Below are 23,692 nucleotides of genomic sequence, written 5' to 3'. Positions count from 1 at the left end.
CCAGGGGCACAGTGCCAACACCTACCACTCTCCTCGGTACAATCCACCGCAGGAGCCCGGTTTCCAGGCACACTAGCCCAGGAGTTGCTGCATCTCCTGCTGTAACACCTGGAGCTCTTTTACCAGACTTCATCCTCTGCTGCATATTTGCTCTTGTTGAACCAATGCTAGCACTTCTGCAGACAGGGCTAACTATGGGCTGACATGGGTAACCGCGTGTCTGCAGCTCCCGTGTTCCGATAGGTTACATGCCATCACATGGTCACCAGGCTTCGTGTTTGCATTCTTATCTTTAAAAAGTCCCAAGTCACTGCTCAGAGACCACAGCAGTCATGGTTCAGCAGATCCTGGGCAATCCAGTGTGACACTGAGACACAGCTCATCACAAAGGAGGATGGAGAAATTCCATGGGCCATTCCTTTCTCTCTCTTTTTTTTCTTTTTAAACCAAGTGCCCTAAAGCTTAGTTATGAAAAGCCCGTGGTGGTAAGATGAATAAGGCCTTCAGCTTTAAAAATGTGTTGCATCCGAGGTGTTTTATAAGCCAAAGGGACAATGCGGTATCTTAAGCCAGGAGGAATGAGCGGCAACTCTCGGTCCACTAAGTGCTATCCTTTCTAGGACAGAAGCTGGACAGCCAGGACCCCCCTGGGATAGGCAGGACTGGGCGAACTTGCCTCACTCATTTCTTCAAAATGGAGGTCACTAGGTGTCTGTAGTTTTCCTAGAAAAGGCTCCGATACCACATCGCAACAGGATGAGCTAGGCCTTGCTGAAGACTTACTTCCATACACAGTCCTGAGCAATGTTGGCGCCTTTGTCCTTACGATTCTTAAGGAGGTCAGCCTAGCTCAGTGCTGGGTGTCTAAAGAGCTCTGTCTCCTTCCTGCAGTGCGTGTGGGTGAACAAAGAGAAGACAATCTCAGTCCTTAAGAACGTAGCCTCCCAGCTATACAGTAAGACCCTGTCTCAACACAACAACAACAACAACAACTCCCCAAAGATCAACAAGAGAAAACAACACAGCCTACCAACCGTTCTCCCTCTGGTTGGTAGGGAGAAACTTTCCCTTGCTGGAGATTAAAGCAGAGCTCCACTAAAAGGGAAATAAGCAGGAGACGTGAGAGCCTTGACTGTTTCAGTCCCACAAGCAAGAGTTCCAATAACTGGGCTGCTGGATGCTCTAACAAGCCAGCCAGGGACGAACTCCAAGCACAGCGGAGATGCCGTCCTATTGGATGCAATGTGGAGAACCATTTTGACTCTTTAGCTCAGATCTTCCAATTTCTATGTAAAAAGCTGTGGCTATGGTAGCTTCATCTAGGTTGTTTCTGTCGGACATAGGTTCTGTCGGACACAGGTTCCAAGCTAGAAAGACACCCTCTCATACAGTGTAAGAGACAGAAAGATGCTCTTGCTGTAAGTGAGGCAGATTTCCCTGCCAACTGAGGGAACACTATTCTGTACTCAACATTTACTAAGTGCCATTGGTAGATGTCAGACTCTGCAAAGACATGACCCTATCATCAATAGATTTGTGACCCAGAGGGCATGACTGAGTCCCATGCAGAAACTATAACAGCCACAGTATAATCGCTGAGAATACCCAAATTCTGGGGCAGCACACAACAATGAACGCCTGGGTTTGGCTGAGGCAGGAAGAGGACGCCCCTTGCATCCTGCTGTGTGGAAGAGCTGCAGCTTGGAGCCCAGTAGGCAAACCCCGTTATAGTCGCCATTTCACATGGTAGGAACATCAGAAACAAAAGCCAGAGCCGTGGAGCATTCAGCGTAGAGAAAATGCTTGGTGAGTGGTGGAAACAGCTAGAAACAAGGTGGGGACACATTGGCGGAGGGTGAGGTGGGGTGGGGAGGCGGGGGGTCTGGTGCCTGAGATATGAAATGTCAAAACAAGGGAAGTAGACCTTTGTCTTGTGGGTGATGCGAAGCCACTGAAATCTGCGTGTTAGAAACACAGGTGATGACGGTCATGGGACGATGGCTGGAGGATGGTGAGAAAAGTCCAGGGTGTGAGTTTAGGAAGACCTTGAGGAAGGCTTGAGAAGGGTGGAAGGACAGGAACTGATGCTACTTGGATGTCAGGAAGAATAGGGAAGAAGAGATACAAACGAATGGAAGGTAGCTCCTTTGGCTCAGTTTGTGAGAGGGAAAACAAGTGGAAAAGCCAGCAGACCAAGGCTCTGAGAGACGGCTGAGCTAGCTTTGTCGCTACACACGCTTGCTGGCTCTGTCATAGAACAAGGGACACCGAGTGAGACTGGGCTGGAGCCACGGTGAAGCCTTAGGGTGGCAGGGTTTGTGAGGGAAAGGTTTAGGAAGAGAGGGCAAGCACCACCATCTAAGGGGCTCCCAGCCTCCCCGGAGCTGTTTCCAGCCCCTGTTGCAGCCAAGGCTGGCTGGTTTATGTTCTCCTGGCCGTCTTGGCTAGCACCCATCTTGCATAGGTTGTATGTATGCCCACAGGTCTTTGGCAACAAGGGCAAATTTTAAACTCTGCTCATTTTTATCCTTTTAGAGTTCAGATGCCTTGGCCACAGGGAGGTTTTGTGGTGTTGTCCTCAGCTCACACGGAAGCTGGGCCTGGGCTCCACTGAGAATGTTGGCTACCTTTCTCTTATGCCTGCTGCAGGTGCCAGCTGGGGTCAACAAGCCATGCAGCACCCAGCCTTAACTGAGGCTGAGCTGAGAAGGGAAGTGACAGAAGCCAGGGAGAGACTAAGGCAGCTCCTTGTCTAGAAGAGAGAAACTCGACCCAGCAGCTTCCCACAGGAGAGCATACGTGTGGCACACCTGCTGCCCGATGGCAGAACTCAACCCTTAGTCCTCACAGGGCGCCAGGCTGATCTCACACAGCCTTCTAAGATGCGGGTTGCATCCTTTGTCTTGGAGGGGGAGGAGAAACACAACAGAGGGGCACGAAGGGACTAGCACTTCGCTGTTGAACTCAGAGAGAAAGCGAATCCTCTAAGAACAAAGAACAGCCGTTTTTTTAGCGGCACCATCAAGCCTGTCTTCACTTTGGGCCAGAGGTGAATGGAGAGTCTCCTTCTGTTCCAGGCACTGAGGAAAAAGAGGTGTGCCTGCCGGATACTCTCAAGGGGAACTCTTTGATCCTGAGGAGTGTCCAGGGCATTTCAGGAGGGCTCCCCTCTCTTGCAGACATACCATGAATCTGAACAAAACAAATTGGGGTAAAATGCTTCAAAGATGCAAGGAGTGAACTAAGTTTCTTCCAGGTGCTTCCGTTTAGCACGTTTCTCAGAGCTGTTCTTTAGACAGCGTGCTTTGTACTGTCAAAAGGGAGGTTGAGGGTCTTAAAGCCTCCAGCTGAAGATGACGCACACTCAGCAAAGAGTGGAGCTTACATGTCCTGAGCCCTTTAGGATCTAGGAGGAGTCCTGGAATTTGCTTTTGAAAGACGTCTGAGTTCTCGGCTTAGTAGAAGCATGCGAGCACAATTTCCAAGCCCAAGAGAATCCATTTGTGCCATGCAAAATCACATGTTGACATCGAGGAGTTCGCACACACGCACGCACACACATGCACACACGCACGCACGCACACACGCACACAAACCAGTGAGTTTATTCAAGTTGAAGGCATTTAAGACATCACCTGGACAGGTAACTGTCTGAATCTAAATCATTTTCCACGACAGCTCAGCTGAAAAGCGTCCCAGCCGCTTACGGTGCCCCACCAAACCCACTCCATCACCCAGACTGTTAAGACCCTCAGAAGGGCTACATTCAAAAATCTTTCTACAAAGTTTTCTCACAGCTCTCTCTCTGTCTCTCTCCTCTCTAAGAACCCACCTCTAACTAATCTCTCTCACTTCCTTCCATTCTCAGAGAGGCCAAGGACCAAAAGCCTATAATTCAGAAACAACTCCAAATTCTAAGCCAGCTATTTCCTAGGAGACAATATATTTTTCTTTGCTATGGGGAGAAAAAGTTTACTCAAGTTTCAGCTGAGAGACTTCCCTGAAAAGACAAACATTTTCCCACAGTCAATGGCTTCTCCATTCTTAACTACTATGACTGTCAAGGCTACTGCAGCCAGGAGTCCCCTGCCCCGCCCCCACCTCCCCTTTTAAAAATCTCTATCATGTCTACACACACACACACACACACACACACACACACACACACACACACACACACACGCAAGACATCAAGTTCGATTACCTCTGCATTTTTGTGCTAATGGGAAGCGGCCGGCCACAAGCCTCCCTGGTTGATATTAATCTGCGATAAAGAGGTTACAGCTCCCACCATGAGCATCCGGTACCAATCTCTACTTCCTCATCTGGGCAGCCATTCTTCCCACAGCCGAATCCACCGGCTTTTCCATCTCTGCAAGGCGGCCCTCCAGAGGACCTTCCCAGACACCCTTGCATGTGTGCCGAAAATCGAAGCTGCTGGGCCGGGCCAGGGAGGCGCACGGATGTCCTGTGGGGGTCCACTGAGCACTTGCATAACTTCACAGGACTGTTGAAGGCCCCCACATTCACCAGGCCCCAAACTGTCCCTCATTAATTCCCACACAGCCTGCGTGTAGAGGACTTCTCTAGCTATTCCAGGCAGCAACCTGGGCACCCGCTCACCACCAGTTGTCACCGAGTCCTCATTAATTCTATTTCTCATGGAGATCTTGTGTCACGCTCCTTGGTCTCCATCCTCCTCCTATTACTGACAAACTCTCCATCTCTCCATTGGCTTTCCAATCCACCATCCCCTCTCCTTTCCTTCTGCAGGCTGGGAAGGTTCCATTTCTAATATGCAAATCTGGAGGTGGTTCTATTGTTACGATTCCTTCAGCAATTTCAGAATAAAAGACACAATCCCTTTAAAGGTCAGGGATCTGGCTCTTCCTTTGCAGGTCTGTCTTTCAGGTGCCTTTAACATTGTAGCCATAGACTGTGTGACATGGACAAAACCTCACACAGGTTCGCAGCGCCTGGCACAGAGGCCCCTCGGCGCATCTGTACTCGCTGATCTGTAATTGTGCTTTGAGGCTCAGCTCCAGGCCTCACTCCCTCTAGAGACTTCCCTGACATGGACAAAACCTCACACAGGTTCGCAGCGCCTGGCACAGAGGCCCCTCGGCGCATCTGTACTCGCTGATCTGTAATTGTGCTTTGAGGCTCAGCTCCAGGCCTCACTCCCTCTAGAGACTTCCCTGACATGGACAAAACCTCACACAGGTTCGCAGCGCCTGGCACAGAGGCCCCTCGGCGCATCTGTACTCACTGATCTGTAATCGTGCTTTGAGGCTCAGCTCCAGGCCTCACTCCCTCTAGAGACTTCCCTCCTGTTTGAATTAAGGCTGATCTTGGTGCTTGCCTCAAGCCAGGACAAATGTTTAAGAAGTTGTATTTCCACAGTGGTGGCCCCCATTAGTTCTCTGGTATCGCATGAGTCTCCTGAGGCTAGCGGACCCCTTACCACTGTCTCTCAAGAGCTTAGTAGGCACAGGGAAGTCTGATGGCTCAAATGAGGGTAAAAGTGAACCAGGGATTCTCCCCTCTACCACAGGCACGCCAGCAGCCCTGGCCCTCTGGTAAACCTCCAGGTGTTGGGGTTCAACATCATAATGCCCTGAGGGACCGACCTGTTCCTTCCACCAACAGACTGCCTTCTTTCTAGGAGTGAAATGACGTCATACTCTCAGACTTTCTTCTCTCTCTGGCCTGAGACAAGAGCTAAGGGAGGGCACATCCAGTTCCTCCACTGCAAGCAATTCCCTGCTTGACCCAAAAGGTAGGTTCCCAAGGAAAGATGGTAGCCAAGCTGGCTTGTCTGTCAGCCCAATATTTCAGCCCTGCACACCAGTCAGCCAGAGGGACGAATGCAGTTACGGTAGCTTTTACTGTTTCCTCAGGGTATGAGCTGAGGGTGACATGTGCTCCCAAGGGATCTGGAAAGTCTTGCAAAGTCCACTCCGGCTTCATTGCTCTTGCCGAACAGGCATATGCAAATTAGAAAGGCAGCATTTTGGTGATGCCCCACCCCCCCAGTGTCTCTGATCCTGCCAAGGGACCCAAGGGACAAGAAAGCAAGCATGGGGGGTCCACAGGAAGAACTGGCTCTCCCCAGATTCATGTCACTCGGCTTCAGAGTCCACTGCTCATAAAAGTGGGAATTGACTGGGAAATTTGTTGGATCATCTGCTCTTAGGCCTGGAGATCAAATGGAAGCTCTGTGGGATGGGAATAATAAGAGCTGCTTCTTAGATGCAACTTTGGGAGGCCATGCTGAGTAATCTTTGACGTAGAGGAGTTCTTGGTGGCTACCTTACAATAGGGCCGGGCAAGAAACACTTGCGCTCAACAAATCTGGCCCTATGCTACTTCAGAATGCTGGTGTTTGCAGGTTTGGACGTTTCTACTGTCTGATATTGTCGGCTGAGTTGAAAATGTGTTTTCCTTATAAGTAGAATTCTTCCTCACATACTATATTCCTTCCCTTGACTTCTCCCCTGCTGCTCGCTAGTGTCTTTAAACATTGATTTCCCCGTCCACTTCTTTAAGAAAAGGTAAGTTCAATAGACCAAAGCAGAGGACACACATGGAAAAGGTCCTCTGTTCCAACCAGCCACCAAATAGCTTCTTTTTCATTGATGCCTCTGCGCTCAAAATCAAAGTCTTGGATTTTGTCTGTGTAATTCTGTGACTAAGTAAAATTTGAGGAGATGATTCTCACCAATTCTAGAGAAAGGAGTCAAGATTTTCTACAGATACTCTTTGAGTTTTGGAAAGTGCTTGACTTTATAAAAACAAAACAAGAAACACCTGAGCCAGTGAGATATTCATTTTCAATTTTCCCTTTTGCTCGTGTTTCTTTGAAAATACATGCACTGTCTCTACTCACCTCTCACCTTAGAAGTGTTCGCGCACACATTTGCCCACTTTGGGAGAACGTATAAGGGAACATAGCCCTCCAAAGGAGTAAAGAAATACCCGGAAAGAAAGACAAGAAATGAGCTAAGCGTATGTTCAGACACTGGACAGTGGACTTGGCCTTCTTCCAGGCAAATGGCCTGTTCCTCAGCGTCTGCCTTGTTGGACAACACAAACAGCGCTTCTCTTGAGTTACCAGTGGGACAGCATACACTGTCCTGGACACTAAACCTCACCTGGATACAGCATCACTTGGGAGTGGCTTTTGCCCATTCTCCAATGCTAGGATGCACCTGCCGAGTCCTGTGGAAGACGGTTATATACCCTGTCTGCCAGGTGACCCATTGCACCTGATGTTTTTAAAGGCACATTTCCCCAGGGGGAAAAAACCCGTCAAGACACATCCTACTTCCACGGTCTCTCAGCATGTGGCCATTGTGGCAGGAGGCTGGGATGCGAAGACGTAGCCAGAAACTGCTGGAAGGGAGACCGGAGGTTGACGGGCTCAACTTTTCAACCCAGCTCTCTCTTATATCTGGCACCTGCATGGATGTGGGCATACTCTCTGTGCCAGGTTCCCATGTTGGGAGGGGCTGGGGTCAAGGGACTGTTGTATAAGGGAGGCTTACAAATGGCAGGCACGGAGGCCCTTCTTGGAGCCCGCCCTCGGTGTCGTCCCAGAATCCTGCCTGCTTATTGTCTTACAAGCTAACATTGTTATCAGCGTGTCTCTGATGAGCATCTTCCCCTAAGGAGTTCTATCTCCCCAGCAACTGGCGTCTAAAACTACGGAATGCATGCATCCTCCGTGAGCCCACCGTTGGTAACTGTCTCCCGAGCAGGATCTGTAAGCAAGGGAGCATTGACAGGCGATGTAGGGACATTTATTTGGGTTGCACAATAGGCCTTCATCGCCAATATGCAAGTCTATTGTTCAGCTTAAAACACTGATGGGTTTCATGTCCCTGAAGCAGATGCAGAGAACAGGGCTTAAAGGTGTCTTTGAACATCAAACGAAAAGGGAGTGATAGAAAGAAATACCGCCATAATTCTGCATTAAGAGAAAATAAATAAAAGATCAATAGTTTGTTTTTCTGAATTAGTGACAGGTCCCTGGCCATAGCAAGGCAGAGGGTAGAGTAGCCAGGCATCTTTTCAAATGACCCTATCCAGGCTAGCAGGAGCCCTCATTGCCCGGTGCACAGAAAACAGAAAAAGAGGGTGGTGACCTTTCTTGCTCTGGCTTCTGGGTTGGGGCAAGTGGTCACTGATCAGGGATCAGAAATAGCAAACCTCAGGACTGTGTATTAATGGCAGCTCAAGGGCTCTTTCAGAGCCTGCTCTTGGCATTGTCCCCAAAGCCTGCCTGGCTATTCTGTCACCAGATAACAACACTGTTATCAGCTGGAAGGAGGCTCCAAGGCCTGGAAGGCTTGGGCACACAAGCCTAAGGTGGGGGGCTGGGCTCCCTCTGTCTTCTTGACCACCTCTCTCTTTCCCCTTGGACTCCAAATCAAGGGAGGGCCTCTCGGTTCCTCACGTGGTCACTCACCTTTCATACCACTACCTTCTTCCTGGAATGTGTTACGAGCAGTGGTCTGATCTTCTAAGTGTTCGCTCCCACCACTGCCTGAAGAGGCTACACTGCTTTGTGGAGACAGGGGGGCATGATCGGATGGGAGGCACTGGGGTCCTTTAGCTCGTAAGTCCTCATGAGACATCCATCCATGTCCTAGAGGCTGGTTTGGCACATTCATGGGTGGGGTAAGGGATACAGATCGTTTCAAAGGGCTGTGGTGTGCCTGGCCTGAGAGAACTGGAAAAAAAAAAATAAAATGAAATAGGTTATTCTCCCCACTTTAGCCTGGGACGCAGAATAACCCACAATACCTTTGCACCCTTGGAGAGACCATGGTTAACTCTCACACTCCACTGGTGGGCATGGTGGGCTGAGTGAGGTCTGAGACTGTCTTGTCCTCTGCGTGGTTAAAAAGGAGGCTGCCTGTACCAGCTTACAGACTAGGTTGCACCCCGGATTCCAAACCTATGGTGCTCACACACCTGGCCTTAGTACTTGCGAGTTTGGACCTGGTTTTATTTTCAAACTTACAAATCAGCTTTGAGCAGCTGACCTATATCCTGGGCAAGGCCGGCAGCGTCAAAGTGGCTATCAGACCAAGGTGGAAAAAGTATGTGTTGGACAATTTTAGTTTTTAAACACCAAGCATGATATTACCCTTCCTGGTACGGAGGACTTGAAGGGGCAGGTGGGCTGCTCACCAGCTGGGATCTTTGTACATCTAGAAGCTGGACTTGTTACTCTAAACAGGAGTCAGGGAGCTGTCACTTCTGAATGGTGGTAGGAGCTTAAGGAGGGAACCAACATGACCTCAGGGGATGGGGCACTGGCAGTCATCCTGAAAGGGGAGTCATCCTGAAAGGGCTAATTCTTTCCCTTGCCCTTGGGGATCACGTCAAACTTTTTCTGGCAAACACCTCCAGGTAACAAGGCTTTCATTCAGAAGCCAGCAAGGCGCTCCCTGTAAGCGTGTTCAGTCCTCCCACACAGTGGGCAACATCTGCATAGCTCCTTTTTTCATTTTCCACAAAACTAGGAAAAAGCAACAAAATGCACATAACTGGCCAAATTAAACTGAAGGCATTCAAAGGAGGGATTTAAGCACCGTCAGTGCCGAGGGAGTCGATGTTACCCTTGGTTGGTTTTGATGGGTGTGTAAAGCGACTTTACAAAATAAGTCTATTCATAACTTTTTTCTCAGTCTATTTTGACTACTGCTGTACTAATGTGGAGCTGAGCCATGTACATTTTTAAACATTTTCCAGGGAAGCCATTAAATTCCATCTCCAGCTCTAACCCCTCCAGCGAGGCATTTGTTTTCCCTACTTTCAGCCACATATTTATTTCTTTGCTGGCAAGAACTTTCTGTGTATTTCAGTAGGTAGACCAGATGGCCAAAATAGTGGAAGGTGCTGCTTTTAGACTGTATTTCTGGAGGGACAGTACCTAAAGACAAGAGTAAGTGATTGCTGTGACCCCCACTTACAAAATAAAGGACAGAGCCAAAAGGCAGACTGTTACCAAAAAGCATATCTGCGACATTAATGGTGTGGTCTGATGGTTAGCTGGCAACACTCTAAGGACAACAACGCTCAGTACTTTTAGGGTCAATGTTTCCACTTGACCTTGTGTGTGCAGTGGAACAATCTGAAAATAAAAACTTCTTTATTAACAATACAAGTGTTCTAGGGGCAGGTAGGGCATTTCTGAGTTTGCCATTTGTTATCTACTTAGATTTCTAATTTGAGTAGACTCTGTTGAAGGGATGGAATTTGGTTTTTTAACCTACCTTAAAGATGTGTGAATTCAACTTTTAAAAGAAAGGACCCTATCAGGTTTGCATTTTCATTAGATTAAAGAACAGACTATTTAAAAAGGCTCCCTGGAAAATGCACTGCTTCCCAGTTGGAGTAGAACTGGCAAAGAAAACAAAAAGATAAATAAACAGGAAGCAGCAACAAAAAAACCTGGAGAGACCAATAGGAAGAAAAGCTAGACACCCAGAAAATTCATTTCATGCCTGTCTAAGCCTTTATATAAAATTGGCCAGACTTGTGTGGAGCCTCCCTGAGAGCTGGAACATTCTGGCTCAGCTCTGCATTTTTGTGCCTCTGGTGGGGACATCGACTGGTGCTGGTCAGGTGTGACCGCATTTCCACATGGGGTTTCCACTGCACAGCTGGGACCAAAGTGGGTTTGAAACCACAGAACAGGACTTGCCAAAAAGGGATCAACGGGGGCAGGTGGGGCCTTTGGGGCCTGGGATGTTTAGAGGCAACAACAAAATTGATAATCAATATCCATGTCTCATGGTTCATGGCTGCTGCTGGTAATATGGTATTTACTCCCTCTCTCCCTCTCTCTCTCTCTCTCTCTCTCTCTCTCTCTCTCTCTCTCTCTCTGTGTGTGTGTGTGTGTGTGTGTGTGTGTGTGTGTGTGTAAATGTACATATGTACCATAGTATGTTTGTGTAGGTAGGTGGACAACTTGTGGGAGTTGATGCTCTCCTTCTACTTGTGAGTCCAGGGATTGAACTTGGGTTGTCAGGTTCATCCACAAGTGCCTTCACCCTCTGAGCCACCTTATGGTCCTCTTGTTTTGGATGCCCAGAACAATCTATTTAGTAGTTGAATCACATTATTGAAGGGAACCATTTTTTTTTTTCTTGTACCTAAGAGATTCTCGAAGTCTGTGTTGCCTTTCACTGCTGGAATGGCATCCCTGGAAGCTGCCAGTGTCCCAGAATGCCACTGGTGATTGGGATTAGAGGTAGATGTTTTCCTCACTGAATTGACTTACAGGGATTTGAACAGATACAAAACTGTTATTGTTTTCTTGAGCTTAAGTGAAGTCAGAGGGGAGAAGGCGTGAACTTGGCCTTTGCTTCTGTCTAATGAATCACTTGTAGTTAGGATGCCAGGGCTTTCCCTGGTGACTTCCCATCAGAGGCCACCTCTTCTCTATCAGAAGGGATCCTCTGATTCATCGGCCGCCCACACTCAGATCTCTCTGAAGTCATCTTGTAGGGGCAACTAAGCATAGAGCCTTACACAAAACTTCTCATAGTACAAGAAGGCCCGGAGTTCACAGCCGTGCAGAGCATTACACCTACACCAAAGGGAAGGCAGTGCTGGGCCAGCGCCCTCTTCTTCCCAGAAGAACCGAGACACATGGACAGTGCAGGCCTGCCTTCTTACTTCTTTCTCTTTTCGCTTTGCTTATCTTTATTTTGTGTGTATGAGTTTTGTCTGTCTGCATGTGTGTGTACCATGTGCATGCCTGGTGCTTTTGGAGGCCCGAAGAGGGTGTCATGTCCCTCGGAACTAGCATTACAGGCTGTTGTGAGCTGCCTGATGCTGGTGCTGTGAGCAGCAAGTGCTCTAACCACTGAGTCATCTCTCCAGCCTTCAGGTCTGTCTTTGTGTATGCTGGAGGTCAAAGGTGCTGAGAGATGGCTTTAGGGTGAAGATGAACCCGTAGGTCTAGGCAGTCTTTGGTGTTACTTCTTAATCTTGTCTGAGGTGGTGGTGGTGGTGGTGGTGATGGTGGTGGTGGTGGTGATGGTGGTGGTGGTGGTGGTGGTGGTGATGGTGGTGGTGGTAGTGGTGGTGGTGATGGTGGTGGTGGTGGTGATGGTGGTGGTGGTGATGGTGGTGATGGTGGTGGAGGTGATGGTGGTGGTGGTGATGGTGATGGTGGTGGTGGAGGTGGTGGTGATGGTGGAGGTGATGGTGGTGGTGGTGATGGTGATGGTGGTGGTGGAGGTGATGGTGGTGGTGGTGATGGTGGTGATGGTGGTGGTGATGGTGGTGATGGTGGTGATGGTGGTGGTGATGGTGGTGGTAGAGGTGATGGTGGTGGTGGTGGTGGTGGTGATGGTGGTGGTGGTGATGGTGGTGGTGGTGGTGGAGGTGATGGTGGTGGTGGTGGTGGTGATGGTGGTGGTGGTGATGGTGGTGATGGTGGTGGTGGTGGAGGTGATGGTGGTGGTGGTGATGGTGGTGGTGATGGTGGTGATGGTGGTGGTGGTGGAGGTGATGGTGGTGGTGGTGATGGTGGTGGTGGTGATGGTGGTGATGGTGGTGATGGTGGTGGTGATGGAGGTGATGGTGGTGGTGGTGGAGGTGATGGTGGTGGTGGTGATGGTGGTGGTGGTGGTGGTGGTGATGGTGGTGATGGTGGTGGTGATGGAGGTGATGGTGGTGGTGATGGTGGTGGTGGTGGTGATGGTGGTGGTGGTGGAGGTGATGGTGGTGGTGGTGATGGTGGTGGTGGTGATGGTGGTGGTGGTGGTGATGGTGGTGATGGTGGTGGTGATGGAGGTGATGGTGGTGGTGATGGTGGTGGTGGTGGTGATGGTGGTGGTGGTGGTGGTGGTGGTGGTGGTGGTGGTGGTGGTGGTGGTGGTGGTGGTGGTGGTGGTGGTGATGGTGGTGGTGGTGGTGATGGTGGGGCACAAAGGGTATAGGCAGTAATATTAGTACACAGTTGTGGGATTAATGCGTTGACTGGGGCTGAGAGCTAGCCATGGCCCTACAGTTGCACTTGCTTTTAGAACTCACTTGAAACAATGACCCATAGGGAGACAAGACATGGACATTCAGGGGGGAAATGGGGGGAAACCCTAAAACCTTTGTTTTCTTCAGAGTCAGGATGGAAGAACAGTAAAAGCAGACTGTGAGAAGACTTCCGCCCTGTGTGTGGTGGGAGCTGCCCCGGGGGGAGTGGGAGCTGCCCCGGGGGAGACTCTGGCAGGGGCTCGCTCTTGACTGCCCTTTCTCTTGACTGCTGTGAGGTGACCAGCGCTAATGATTGCTTCAGAGGGCTGTCCCAGGTCGACTGCTGCAGGATGAAGTGTGCCTTTACAAAAACCTCCACGGGGGTCAGGAATTGGCAAGCTCTACATATGAGCTGAGGCCCTAAGTGCCTCCTCATTTGTGACTTTGACAATAGCCTGGGAGGGACAGCATGCTATGGGATGGTTTCGTTATATGAAAACTCACATTAAAATTTGCCCCGGGGGAGCACAGCTGGGACGCTTTTGCACCCGAATCGCTGAAATACTAACTCGGGACCGTATGTGGCACGGACTTAATTCTGCTTATAGCTTTAGAGATCTCTGTAAGACGGTCCAAGTCTGCACTGTCGGTACAAGAGCTTACCATACACATGCCACTGGGCTGCCAGAAAGCTGGGGAGTATTTATAAATTCAAGAGACCCAAAAGTAAAAAGTAAATACTGAGTGTGCCTATTTGAAATATGCAAAAAAAAAATCAGCTAAAAATAAAATCCATCCAAAGCAGCATGGCAGCGCTGACCCCATGGCAAACTCTATGACGTCACACTGGGGCCAGCCAGCTTCACTGACCTCATCTCACCTCCTAGCGCCTTTGACGTGACCCTTCTCAACACCAGTCTGTTTGCATGTGTGTGGACAGCTGTTCATGGAGTCTGTCCTAAGCCTGAAATTCAGATTTATTTCTTATTTCCTTTAACCACCCTTCAGCTTTGTCTTCATTTCTAATTACTGAGATAAATTTCAGGAAGAGAAATATCAGCCCAGTTAGGATGCTTTGGAGAAGTAGAAGCACCATTTCTACCTCTTTGCAGAATTAAGAGGGTTTGAGGGGTGGGGAGAGTGCGGGATGCCGGGCCTGCTGTCTCTGGAGCACGGTCAGGCAGGAGACAGAGGCTAAGGGTACAACCGGAAAAACAAAACTCTGCCCTAACCTTAACAGAGACCTTCACTGTGCACTGCACACTTCTCGACTCTTTTTCATTTTGTGATTTGTGATTTTAAAAGACATTTTTAAAAAATGAGGACAGACTCCTAACACTTGAGAGGCAGAACTCTCAGGAAGGATATCACTCAATAATTTCTAAATTGAGAGCCGTGAGCTCCTGAAAATCCCTATGCACACCAGGCCCTGCCAGTGGATGAAATACTGCGCTATGAATTTTATGAGCATGTGGACAATTTTGGAATTAATTTGAGATAAATATAATAAATGAAAGAGATCTATGCCGAGTGGGTAGCTATTTTTGGTTTCCTTTTCATTTGCCTCAGCAGATCTGAAGACCCATTATTGTTCTAACAGGGACCTCAACCTCAACATATTATTTATTAACTCATCTGGCTCCTTTGCATATTAGTCTGCAGTGCTGACTGACAGAGATCACTGTCTTTGTTGAGAGAGGCACCCCCCTGTGTAGCCAGGGAGCTTTAGGAACTATCTGGGTACCTCTGCCGTTATGATTTTCTCATGCTCATATCAGCCATGGTTTCTCTTTGCTGCCACTGTGAGTTTCTACCTATTTCAGGCTTAGAGGGTGTTGGATGCTTATGTTCCACTAAAGGCAGCAAGCACCCCCACCTAACTAATGGTCCACTCCCATCTGACCAGGTAAACCTGGGTTCTCACCTCAAGGTTCGGTTCTGTGAGTACAGCGACCCAAAGACAGCTTCCAACTTTGGAGTACCTTGGAGAGTGACCTGTTTCTCTCAGGAATTTGCTAGCATTGAATTTCCCCCCTTTATGTGTTTATGTGTTTAGGTGTTTTGTCTGCATGGCTCTGTATTATGTGTGTGCCGTGCCTGAAGAGGCCAGAAGAAGGCACTGGGTCCCGTGGGACAGGAGTTACAGTTGTGAGCTACCATGTTGGTGCTGGGAATGCAGCCAGAGTCCTCTGGAAGATGCTTTTAACCGCTAAGCCATCTCTCCAGGCCCCTTTGGTTAAAATTTAAAATTAAAATATAGAATTTAATCCAATAACATAATTAAACTATAAAAATAAGTCATTTTTATAAGAGAGAGTTATGGGAGGAAAGATGGTCATATATGTAATACTTATATATGAAAAAGTCATTAACATACATTATTATTATGTTAATAGATGATACTAAAAAGTTAAAATATTAAGTCATTGTAATTTACGGATTTAAAAGGGTAGGATGAAGAGCCCAAACACATTAACTTATTTCACAAATGGAAAGGTCCTGAGGGATTCCGTAGGACTCAGGTGACTTGCTGTGTGACAGAATACCCACTCAGTGTTGCTCACAGTCACTGTGGCAGTTGTTCCTAGTCTCCCCACCCCCACCCCAGAAAGAACAGCAGCAGAGCCGTTGCTGAAAACATCTCAGGGCTTCTGAAGTCTTACTGAAGGAGGTTGGTCAGTAAGTGTCAAGTTTAAAGATGGGGTGTGGGGTGTGGGTGTGAGGTGTGTGTGTGGGGTGTGGGATGTGGGATGTGGGGTGTGTGGGGTGTGGGTGTGTGTGGGTGTGTGGGTGTGTGTGAGTATGGGGTGTGGGGTGTGTGGGTGTGGGGTGTGTGGGTATGGGGTATGGGGTGTGTGGGTGTGGGGTGTGTGGGGTGTGTGGGTGTGGGGTGTGTGGGTGTGTGGGATGTGTGGGTGTGTGGGGTGTGGATGTGTGTGGGTGTGTGGGGGTGTGTGAGTATGGGGTGTGGGGTGTGTGGGATGTGGAATGTGGGGTGTGGGATGTGGGCGGTGTGGGGGTGGGAGGGGTGGGGGTGTGTGGGGTGTGTGGGTATGGGGTGTGGGGTATGGGTGTGTGGGTGTGTGAGGTGTGAGTGTGAGTGTGTGGGTGTGTGGGGTGTGTGGGTGTGAGGTGTGTGGGTGTGGGGTATGTGGGGTGGGTTGTGTGGGTGTGGGGTGTGTGGGTTTAGGGTGTATGAGTGTGGGGTGTGTGGGTGTGGGGTGGGGGGGGGGGTGTGGAGTGTGTGGGTGTGTGGTGTGGGGGGTGTGGGGGTGTGGGGGTGTGGGTGTGTGGGTGCGTGGGAATCTCAGGCCATGCAGTGTTTCAAAAAGGCTATTGTTTGTAAGGAACTGGGGCGGGTGGGGTGCTTCTGGTTCCCCTCTTAAAGGCTTAGATCTGCTTGTCGGCCATAGTTATGGTTCCATCTTGTGAATTTGTCTTAAGAAAAAGTTTCAGAACATGTAAGTGTTAACTACTAGATGCTTCCGACTTAAAAAGTGAAGCTCCACTAATACTAAGCATCTGTTTCTCTCTTCTTCCTTCCTTCCTCTTTCTTCTTTCTTTCTTCTCTCTCTTTCTTTCTTTCTTTCTTTTTCTTTCTGGGGTAGGTTCTCACTGTGTAGCCCAGGCTGCCCTCAAACTCATGGAGATTCGCCTATCTTGTCCTCTTGAGGATGAGATTAAAGTCTCCTACCACCAAGCCAGGCTAAGTCCCTTAAACAAGACTCCAGGGTGAATCGGTAAGGTGACACTGGGCCCTGGAGTATTCCTCTCTCACGGGGTTTGTGCTCTGAGGGCCTGTGGCGGGAAGCTTTGGGAAAGAAAAGATTCATAGTATTTCAAGAATTCATTTGAAAAATACACAGGCAGAGAATTTGATCAATGGCATCATGCAGAAAAGCCCAGCAGGAGCCACACTCATGGCCATGAACAGATCTGAGTGAGTAGGGGGAGGGAAAAAGAAAAGACCATTAATTATTAGGTAAAAATTCACATGCATTGTCACCTCTGCTTTGGAAAACAGATTTCAAGCAAAACCAGGCAGTCCACAGCCTCAACCCTGCATGCTGGCTCTCTGCTTCCTGCCCAAACATTGAGAAAACCAGTGCTTAGAATATGTGGACACCTGAAAAAGTTCCCCCATCAGGCTTCAGACTCCATTTCCTTCTCAGGAAAGAGAGAACATGCCCCAAAGCAGAGGTGTGGGTGGTTCCCAGCAAGCCAAGGGTGAAGCTGCATGCTTTCTGTGAAGAGAAAGTGCCTGTGGAAACCAGACCAGACCAGACCAGACCAGACCAGACTAGACCGGACCGGACTGGACCAGACCAGACAGGACCAGACCAGACCGGACCAGACCAGACCAGACCGGACCCGACCAGACCAGACCAAACCAAACCAAACCAAACCAAACCAAACCAAACCAAACCAAACCAAATCAAACTGAGATTCTAGAAGAGAAGGCTGCAGGGAGCATTACAACGAAGTTGGCAAGCGCCTATGGCTAATTCTTCTGCTCTTTCAACCTCTTGTTCATACAGTGTTGAAATGAAAGCATCCGCATGCAGGGATGGCTTCAGGAGAAGCCTTACCGATACCATGGTTCCCTGTCACGGTGTCGGCTCTTGTTATCTCCAGACGGTTTAGCCCTTGGGCAGAGCAGAAATGCATGCTTCTGCCTTCATGCTATCCCTTAAATATTTGGGTTTTTTAAAGAACTAAATTAGAATGTTCCTGGCAGACTTTTATTACAGCATTCATCGTTGGAACATTTCACTTGTCCTCTTGTCAGTTTCTGTAATGGCAAGATGGGGTGTCATCCAGCAGAAAAATCAATTTTAGATAACTGCTGTTTGACATAACAGCATCATTATTTGTGGATTAAGTCAGACCAAAAACTAGCATAGACATCTTACCCAAAAAAAAAAAAAAAAAAAAAAAAAATCAGTAGATTTCCAATTACAGTTTTAGTTTCAAATAAGTGGCTTTGTAAGGAAACCTCCCAGAGCCTCTCATACAGTTCCGACAGCGACCGTGAAAACTGTAGAAGTGATGTGACATAACTTAAGCAGGCAACCTAGCACACTCAAGGGACCACGGGATTGGTCCAGGCTTTTCCAAATGGGCTCATGCCTACTTTTCTGTCTCTCCCCGCACTCTCGCTTTTTTTATGTCTGTATTTCTAATTCTACATGCCACCCTCAGGCTGCCCAAGAATTTCTATTCACATAAAGCAATGCCCAGAAATGAGCTCAGACAGGAGGGCAGGCTTCGCCGGGCTTTCTTTTTGACACCAGGTAAAGAACACAATGACAATTAACAGGTGCCAGGAGTAGATTTAATCAGAAATTTCTCTTAAAGTTTCCCCGCATATGGATTGAAAAATAATAATGCCCATGGTGTTTAGGGAGAAGAGAGATCCTTGGTGGTGACACCCTCCTCAGAAGGTGACTCTCACATTACACCTGCTGCTCCGCCCATGTGCACACCCAGTCAGTGAGGGCCACATCCCATCTTGTGCTTAACAACTCCACCTCTACTGAGTGTGGGGACCAGCAAGGCAAACCATGTTTGTTACTGCAAAGAGCGAGGACTTCATGGTTGAGCATTCTGTCCCAAGGCTACGCTTGGTCAGAGTTACTGATCAAACCATCAGCATCTCTTTTAACACCTTGTCATCGCCACCACACCTGTTGAGAGAAGCCAGCCAACTGCTGGAGAGGCACTAACAAAGAGTATTTTCAAGCCCCGGGTAGGAGCTCCTGCCTTGATTTTGAACCACAAGGTCTTCCCTACCACAAGAAACTCACAGCTGAGAGGAAATAGGGCTTGAGCAGCAATCGGGCAAAGGAAGCCATTATCAGAGCGTGTTTACACCCTATTACAGGCTGCCGAGTGCATCATGGGCTCCACCATTTCTCTGAGCCTAAAACACTCAAGTCTGCCTTGATTGAACTACCGTCTTTCTCTTTTCTTCCTAGTGTTAGAATAAGGGTTATAAATAATTAGAAATGTATTATGTAGTCCTAATTCTTAACTTAGCTCCTCAATAAGAGATTGAGAATAAGAGCCCCAGCAAGGCACTGGCAGGGCAATTTACTGATTAGGGAATTGGCTCTTGTTTTCATTAAAGCATTCCATCTAAATGTCAAATGGAACAATAACGCATAAATGACCATTCAAAAGGACCACTATTGGAGCGTACACTGATAATTAGATGATTTTTTTTTTGTTGTTAATTAAGAAGGATTGTATGTTTTAGCCCCTCCTGGCTTCCTGATTACATTTGATTGAATTGCCACATGATTCTAGACGCATGATCGAGCTTTGCAGCCAGGTACCCAGTCTCTTCAGCTCCATCCTCCTGAGTACTAAACCATCACAACCTGCCCCAGTGGGCGTGGGAACGGGACGAGAGCGGGACCGAGTTTGTGTGATTGTGGTCTGTAATTACACACAACAATTGGGAGTTTTGACTTGGCACTACATTTATCACTCAAACTGTACTGTTCTTCCACACCCTAGAGAAGCAGGGTTTTCATCGCCCTCAGCGTCCACTTGACTGTTACCAGTCCTGCCACGAGAGACTTCCAGAGCCAGGGCAGGCGCAGGAGTTGAAGATCTTCACTTCTTCCTGGATGTAAAGAATAGAGATGGCTGGCAAGAGCCTTCAGATCCTGGCAGCAGAGAGAACACGCCTAGGAGGTCGCTTAGCCTAGATGCCTGCTCTGATGTAGGGTTTGAAGGGCTCCTGTTCCCTTTACCTGCCCTACAAATTGTGAAGGTGTGTGTGTTCATTTATTCATTTAACACAGTTTCTTAAACAGTGAGTCACCACCTCATATGGGAGTCCTGTGACTGAATGTGGGTGTTGCAAAAAAGGGGTTGTAGCATTAAAAGTTTTATTTGACACACAACAACCAAAAGAATTAATTCAAAATCAGGAAGTATAAGACGTCTGAGGCGTTTCTGGCAATACTCAGCCATGCTGTATGAAATGACTTCACTGTGGCCTTGGTTCTGAGCACACAACAGAAGCAATTAGCATCGCACAAACCACTGTACCATACAATGCCAACAAACATGGCCCTCAACGCCCGCTAAGATTTGCAGCTACCACAGGCTGGCAATTGCAGTGTTTTCACGGACCGTGCAGGGTTTCCTGCTCTTACGGAGTGTGCCAGTTTAGAGACGTCTAAGAGGTTTCTACATTCTTCCTCAGCGTGTTAGGTACCAGGTTGGTGCACCTCTGGGATACACTGTGGTGGAGTGTTTGCTTTTTAAAACTGCTATTTGAATTGCTGGCTTGAGTTTCATTAAAAACTCATGAAATGACTTTTGCCTTGGGTTCAGGACACACATCACAACAGTTTCTAAACCGGCCCAAAACATACTTCTCTGTTATAAACATGTATTTACATGAAAGTAATGTTTTTATCACTGAGGGTTACAAATCAAAATATTGACTGTCACTGAAAAATTATTGCCATTATGTTCTGCAATACCACGTATTTATGAAAAATTCTTTTCTTTTTATTTATTTCTCCCTATGCTTCCTTCCTTTTCTTTCCTTCCCCTTCATCTTTTGCTCCCTTCATATACAATACCCTCCCCCCACCCTCCCCACCCCCACCTCCCATCCTCCCCACCCCCACCCTCCATCCTCCCATCCTCCCCACCCACACCCTCCATCCTCCCCACCCCCCACCCCCCATCCTCCTCACCCCCACCCCCTAGCCCCCCATCCTCGCCACCCCCACCCTCCCCACCCCCCACCCCCCTCCACACTGCAGTGCTGAAGGGTTAAGTGTCACAAGCTCCCAGTAAATGCTTTAGTGCTGAGCTAAATTGTTACCCTCCCCCCTTTTACACTTTCTATTTTGGGACAGGGTCTTACTAAATTACCCGTAAATGGCCTTAATCTCTTGGTAGCTCAGTTAGGCCTTGAACTTGTGATCCTGCTGCCTTAATCTCCCAAGTGCCTGTGATTACAAGTCTTCATCACAAAAGAATTAATACTTAATTCTTAATATAGAAGTAACCACACTCACTCATCTTATTACTTTGCAAGCTTGACTTTGTCTTTAATAGGTGATACGAAAGTAAATCTTAAAAAAAAAAAGGTGATACAATTCTGTGTATACCAAATAATTGCTTTAAAATAAATTTATTCATGATTAATATCAGCACATGTTTGATTCGTATCACTATCTCTTTTTTTTTAATTGCTAGAACAGCTTCCGCTGCCCTCCGCAGGGCAGATCTTAGAGGTCTCCCAGTTGCTAAGAGTTGTATAGCTATCTCATATATGAAGGCCATGTAATAATTTCTCAGGTGAAAAGGGTTTGGAAGTGGAAAATATTTAAGAAGCCATGATTTTCTATTCGCTTTATTCATGTGTTCCCTACTTGTAAATTTACCTATTTGCTAAAACTCTGCTAATTACCACCAGGTGATGCCAATGCAGCCATTCACAGAGGGGAATGGCTAAAGCTTGAAGCACCCCAGCTCCAGTGGCAGCAGGGTAAGTGGACGCCCCTCTTTCTTGCTTAGCCCTTAGGGGTCAAGCAAGTATCCGCTTGCTTTACCATTTTCATGTTTTTGTTGCTACGGTCACTGCTTAAAAAGGGGGAGTGCTGCACCGGGCGTGGTGGCGCACGCCTTTAATCCCAGCACTCGGGAGGCAGAGGCAGGCGGATCGCTGTGAGTTCAAGGCCAGCCTAGTCTACAAAGTGAGTCCAGGATGGCCAAGGCTACACAGAGAAACCCTGTCTCGAAAAACAAAAAACAAAAAACAAAAACAAATGGGGGCGGGGGAGTGCTGAATGCTACCTCACGCATCTTAAGTGCAAAGAGCCCTTGATGATACACTGGTGGGTTTTCCTCTCATTTGAAACAACCTGGTATCATTGGGAAAAAGAGGGGACTTCAACTGAGGAACCCCGTTGACATCAGATTGGCTTGTGAGGGAGACTGTGGGGGCATTTTCTTGACTGATGACTGATGTGGGAGGGTGTAGCTCCCAGCCCCAAGTCCACTGTGCTGGGCATTCCTGGGCCGGTGGGCCCGCATTGTGTGAGAAACTCCGAGCAAGCCATGAGGAACAAGCCCTAGGCAGCACCCCTCCATGGCCTAGGCAGCACCCCTCCATGGTCTAGGCAGCACCCCTCCATGGTCTAAGCAGCACCCCTCCATGGTCTAAGCAGCACCCCTCCATGGTCTCTGCTCCTGTCCTTGCCCTTAGTCTCTGGCCCTCAGTGATGGACAAGTACACACCTTTCCAAGCTGCTTTTGGTTACGGTGTTTTATCATAGCCATAGAAACTCTTAAGACAATCACCCTCAAACAAATGTTTTGAATCCTAGACAATTACGCTTTCTCTTGTAGCCATTTCACTTATTTATTTATTATTTATTGATTGATTGATTTATGTTGAGTTTTGTTTTGTTTTGTTTTGTTTTAGACAGGGTCTCTCTGTGTTAGCCTTGGCCATCCTGGACTTGATTTGTAGACCAGGCTGGCCTCGAACTCACAGCGATCCACCTGTCTCTGCCTCTCGAGTGCTGGAATTAAAGGCGTGCGCCACCACACCTGGCCCATTTTCACTCTTCTTAAGCAAGAGGAAAGAGAGCGGGTGGGGGATGGGGGTGCAGCCTAGGGCTTTCTCTGAACATGAACCATAGGCTGAACTCTCACAACACACTATCTCCTAGTCCAGAAACACAGCTGTTGAAAGCACAAGCGAGTCTCAATCTGAAACCACAAGTGTTCTGGACCCTGGGATGAGCAGTGCTGGCGCCTCCTGAGACCATGATAGAAAGCCCGGCTTTTAGGTCTCTCCCAGGCCTACTGAATCAGGATTTGTATTTTTGCGGGGCAGCTGGGAGATGTAAGCTCCCATTGTAGGTCAAGAAACATTGGCCACACGCACAGCTCTGCCTTGCTGCAGTCTTGCTTCTGGTTCTGTTGAAGTTGGGGTTAGGTACCAGCCAAAGCCAGTGCATCCCACTGAAGTGAGAGAAACTTGGGAGTTCAGCTGGAATTCACGTGATCATGTGATCAGACCTCCCCATCAGTGGCTATCAAGAGCGACTTCCCTGAGCTTGTTGCGGGGAAATATTTAACATGCATTAATATGTTTAGGAGTTTTACCGTCCCGCAGAAACTGTTAGTCTACTTGTCAAGGGTAAGAGGAACCTAGAGAAACCAAAAACTGGTTATGGAGGAATAAAGTCAAAGTGCTCGCTGGTCAGTGGCATTCCACACTCAGGCAGCCACACTCAGGCAGCATTTTCAGCATAGGACACTGACATGAACAATGTCCCTGATAGTGTGTTTCATGGGTCCTAAGAGTGGCATATTTCCACATTTGGTCTGTATACTGACACACTTATACCTGCTCTGCTCTGTCTTCTTTGATAATGTCTCAACTTGGCCCTTATCATCTTCCAACATTTCTTAGAGGGTTATTATATTGGGGGTTGAATAGTCTCATGCCTCCTCAAATGGAAACTCCATCACTGAGTTATCTCCCCAAACAAACCTTCTATGTAATTTTAAGTGTTCAGATTTCACATTTATTTGGGGGTAGGGGGAAGTGGTTACAGTATATGGCTCACTTCCTTTACCATTAAATATTAGTGTCTGGGGCTAACTAAACCTTCTCCGTCCTGACATTTATAATGTGGACTGACTAAAA

At 48.1% G+C, this 23,692-nt stretch overlaps 1 protein-coding gene across 3 annotated transcripts in view; it reads right to left on the bottom strand.

The window, feature by feature from the left end:
* Samd4a (sterile alpha motif domain containing 4A) overlaps positions 1-23,692 on the bottom strand; it is a 217,827-nt gene that overhangs the window by 37,646 nt on the left and 156,489 nt on the right. For 2 of the 3 annotated variants that reach the window (XM_051142948.1, XM_051142949.1), the window contains exon 3: positions 8,471-8,734. The exons of the other annotated variant lie outside the window; for it this stretch is intronic. In XM_051142948.1, the coding sequence (XP_050998905.1) occupies positions 8,471-8,734 (264 nt within the window). The remainder of the gene's footprint in view (positions 1-8,470; positions 8,735-23,692) is intronic. 3 annotated transcript variants of the gene reach the window in all.

Source organism: Acomys russatus, chromosome 3 (assembly GCF_903995435.1).
Source record: "Acomys russatus chromosome 3, mAcoRus1.1, whole genome shotgun sequence".
Lineage (NCBI taxonomy): Eukaryota > Metazoa > Chordata > Mammalia > Rodentia > Muridae > Acomys > Acomys russatus.
Note: the sequence above shows the minus strand (reverse complement) of the source record. Positions and strands in the feature narration are given on the sequence as shown.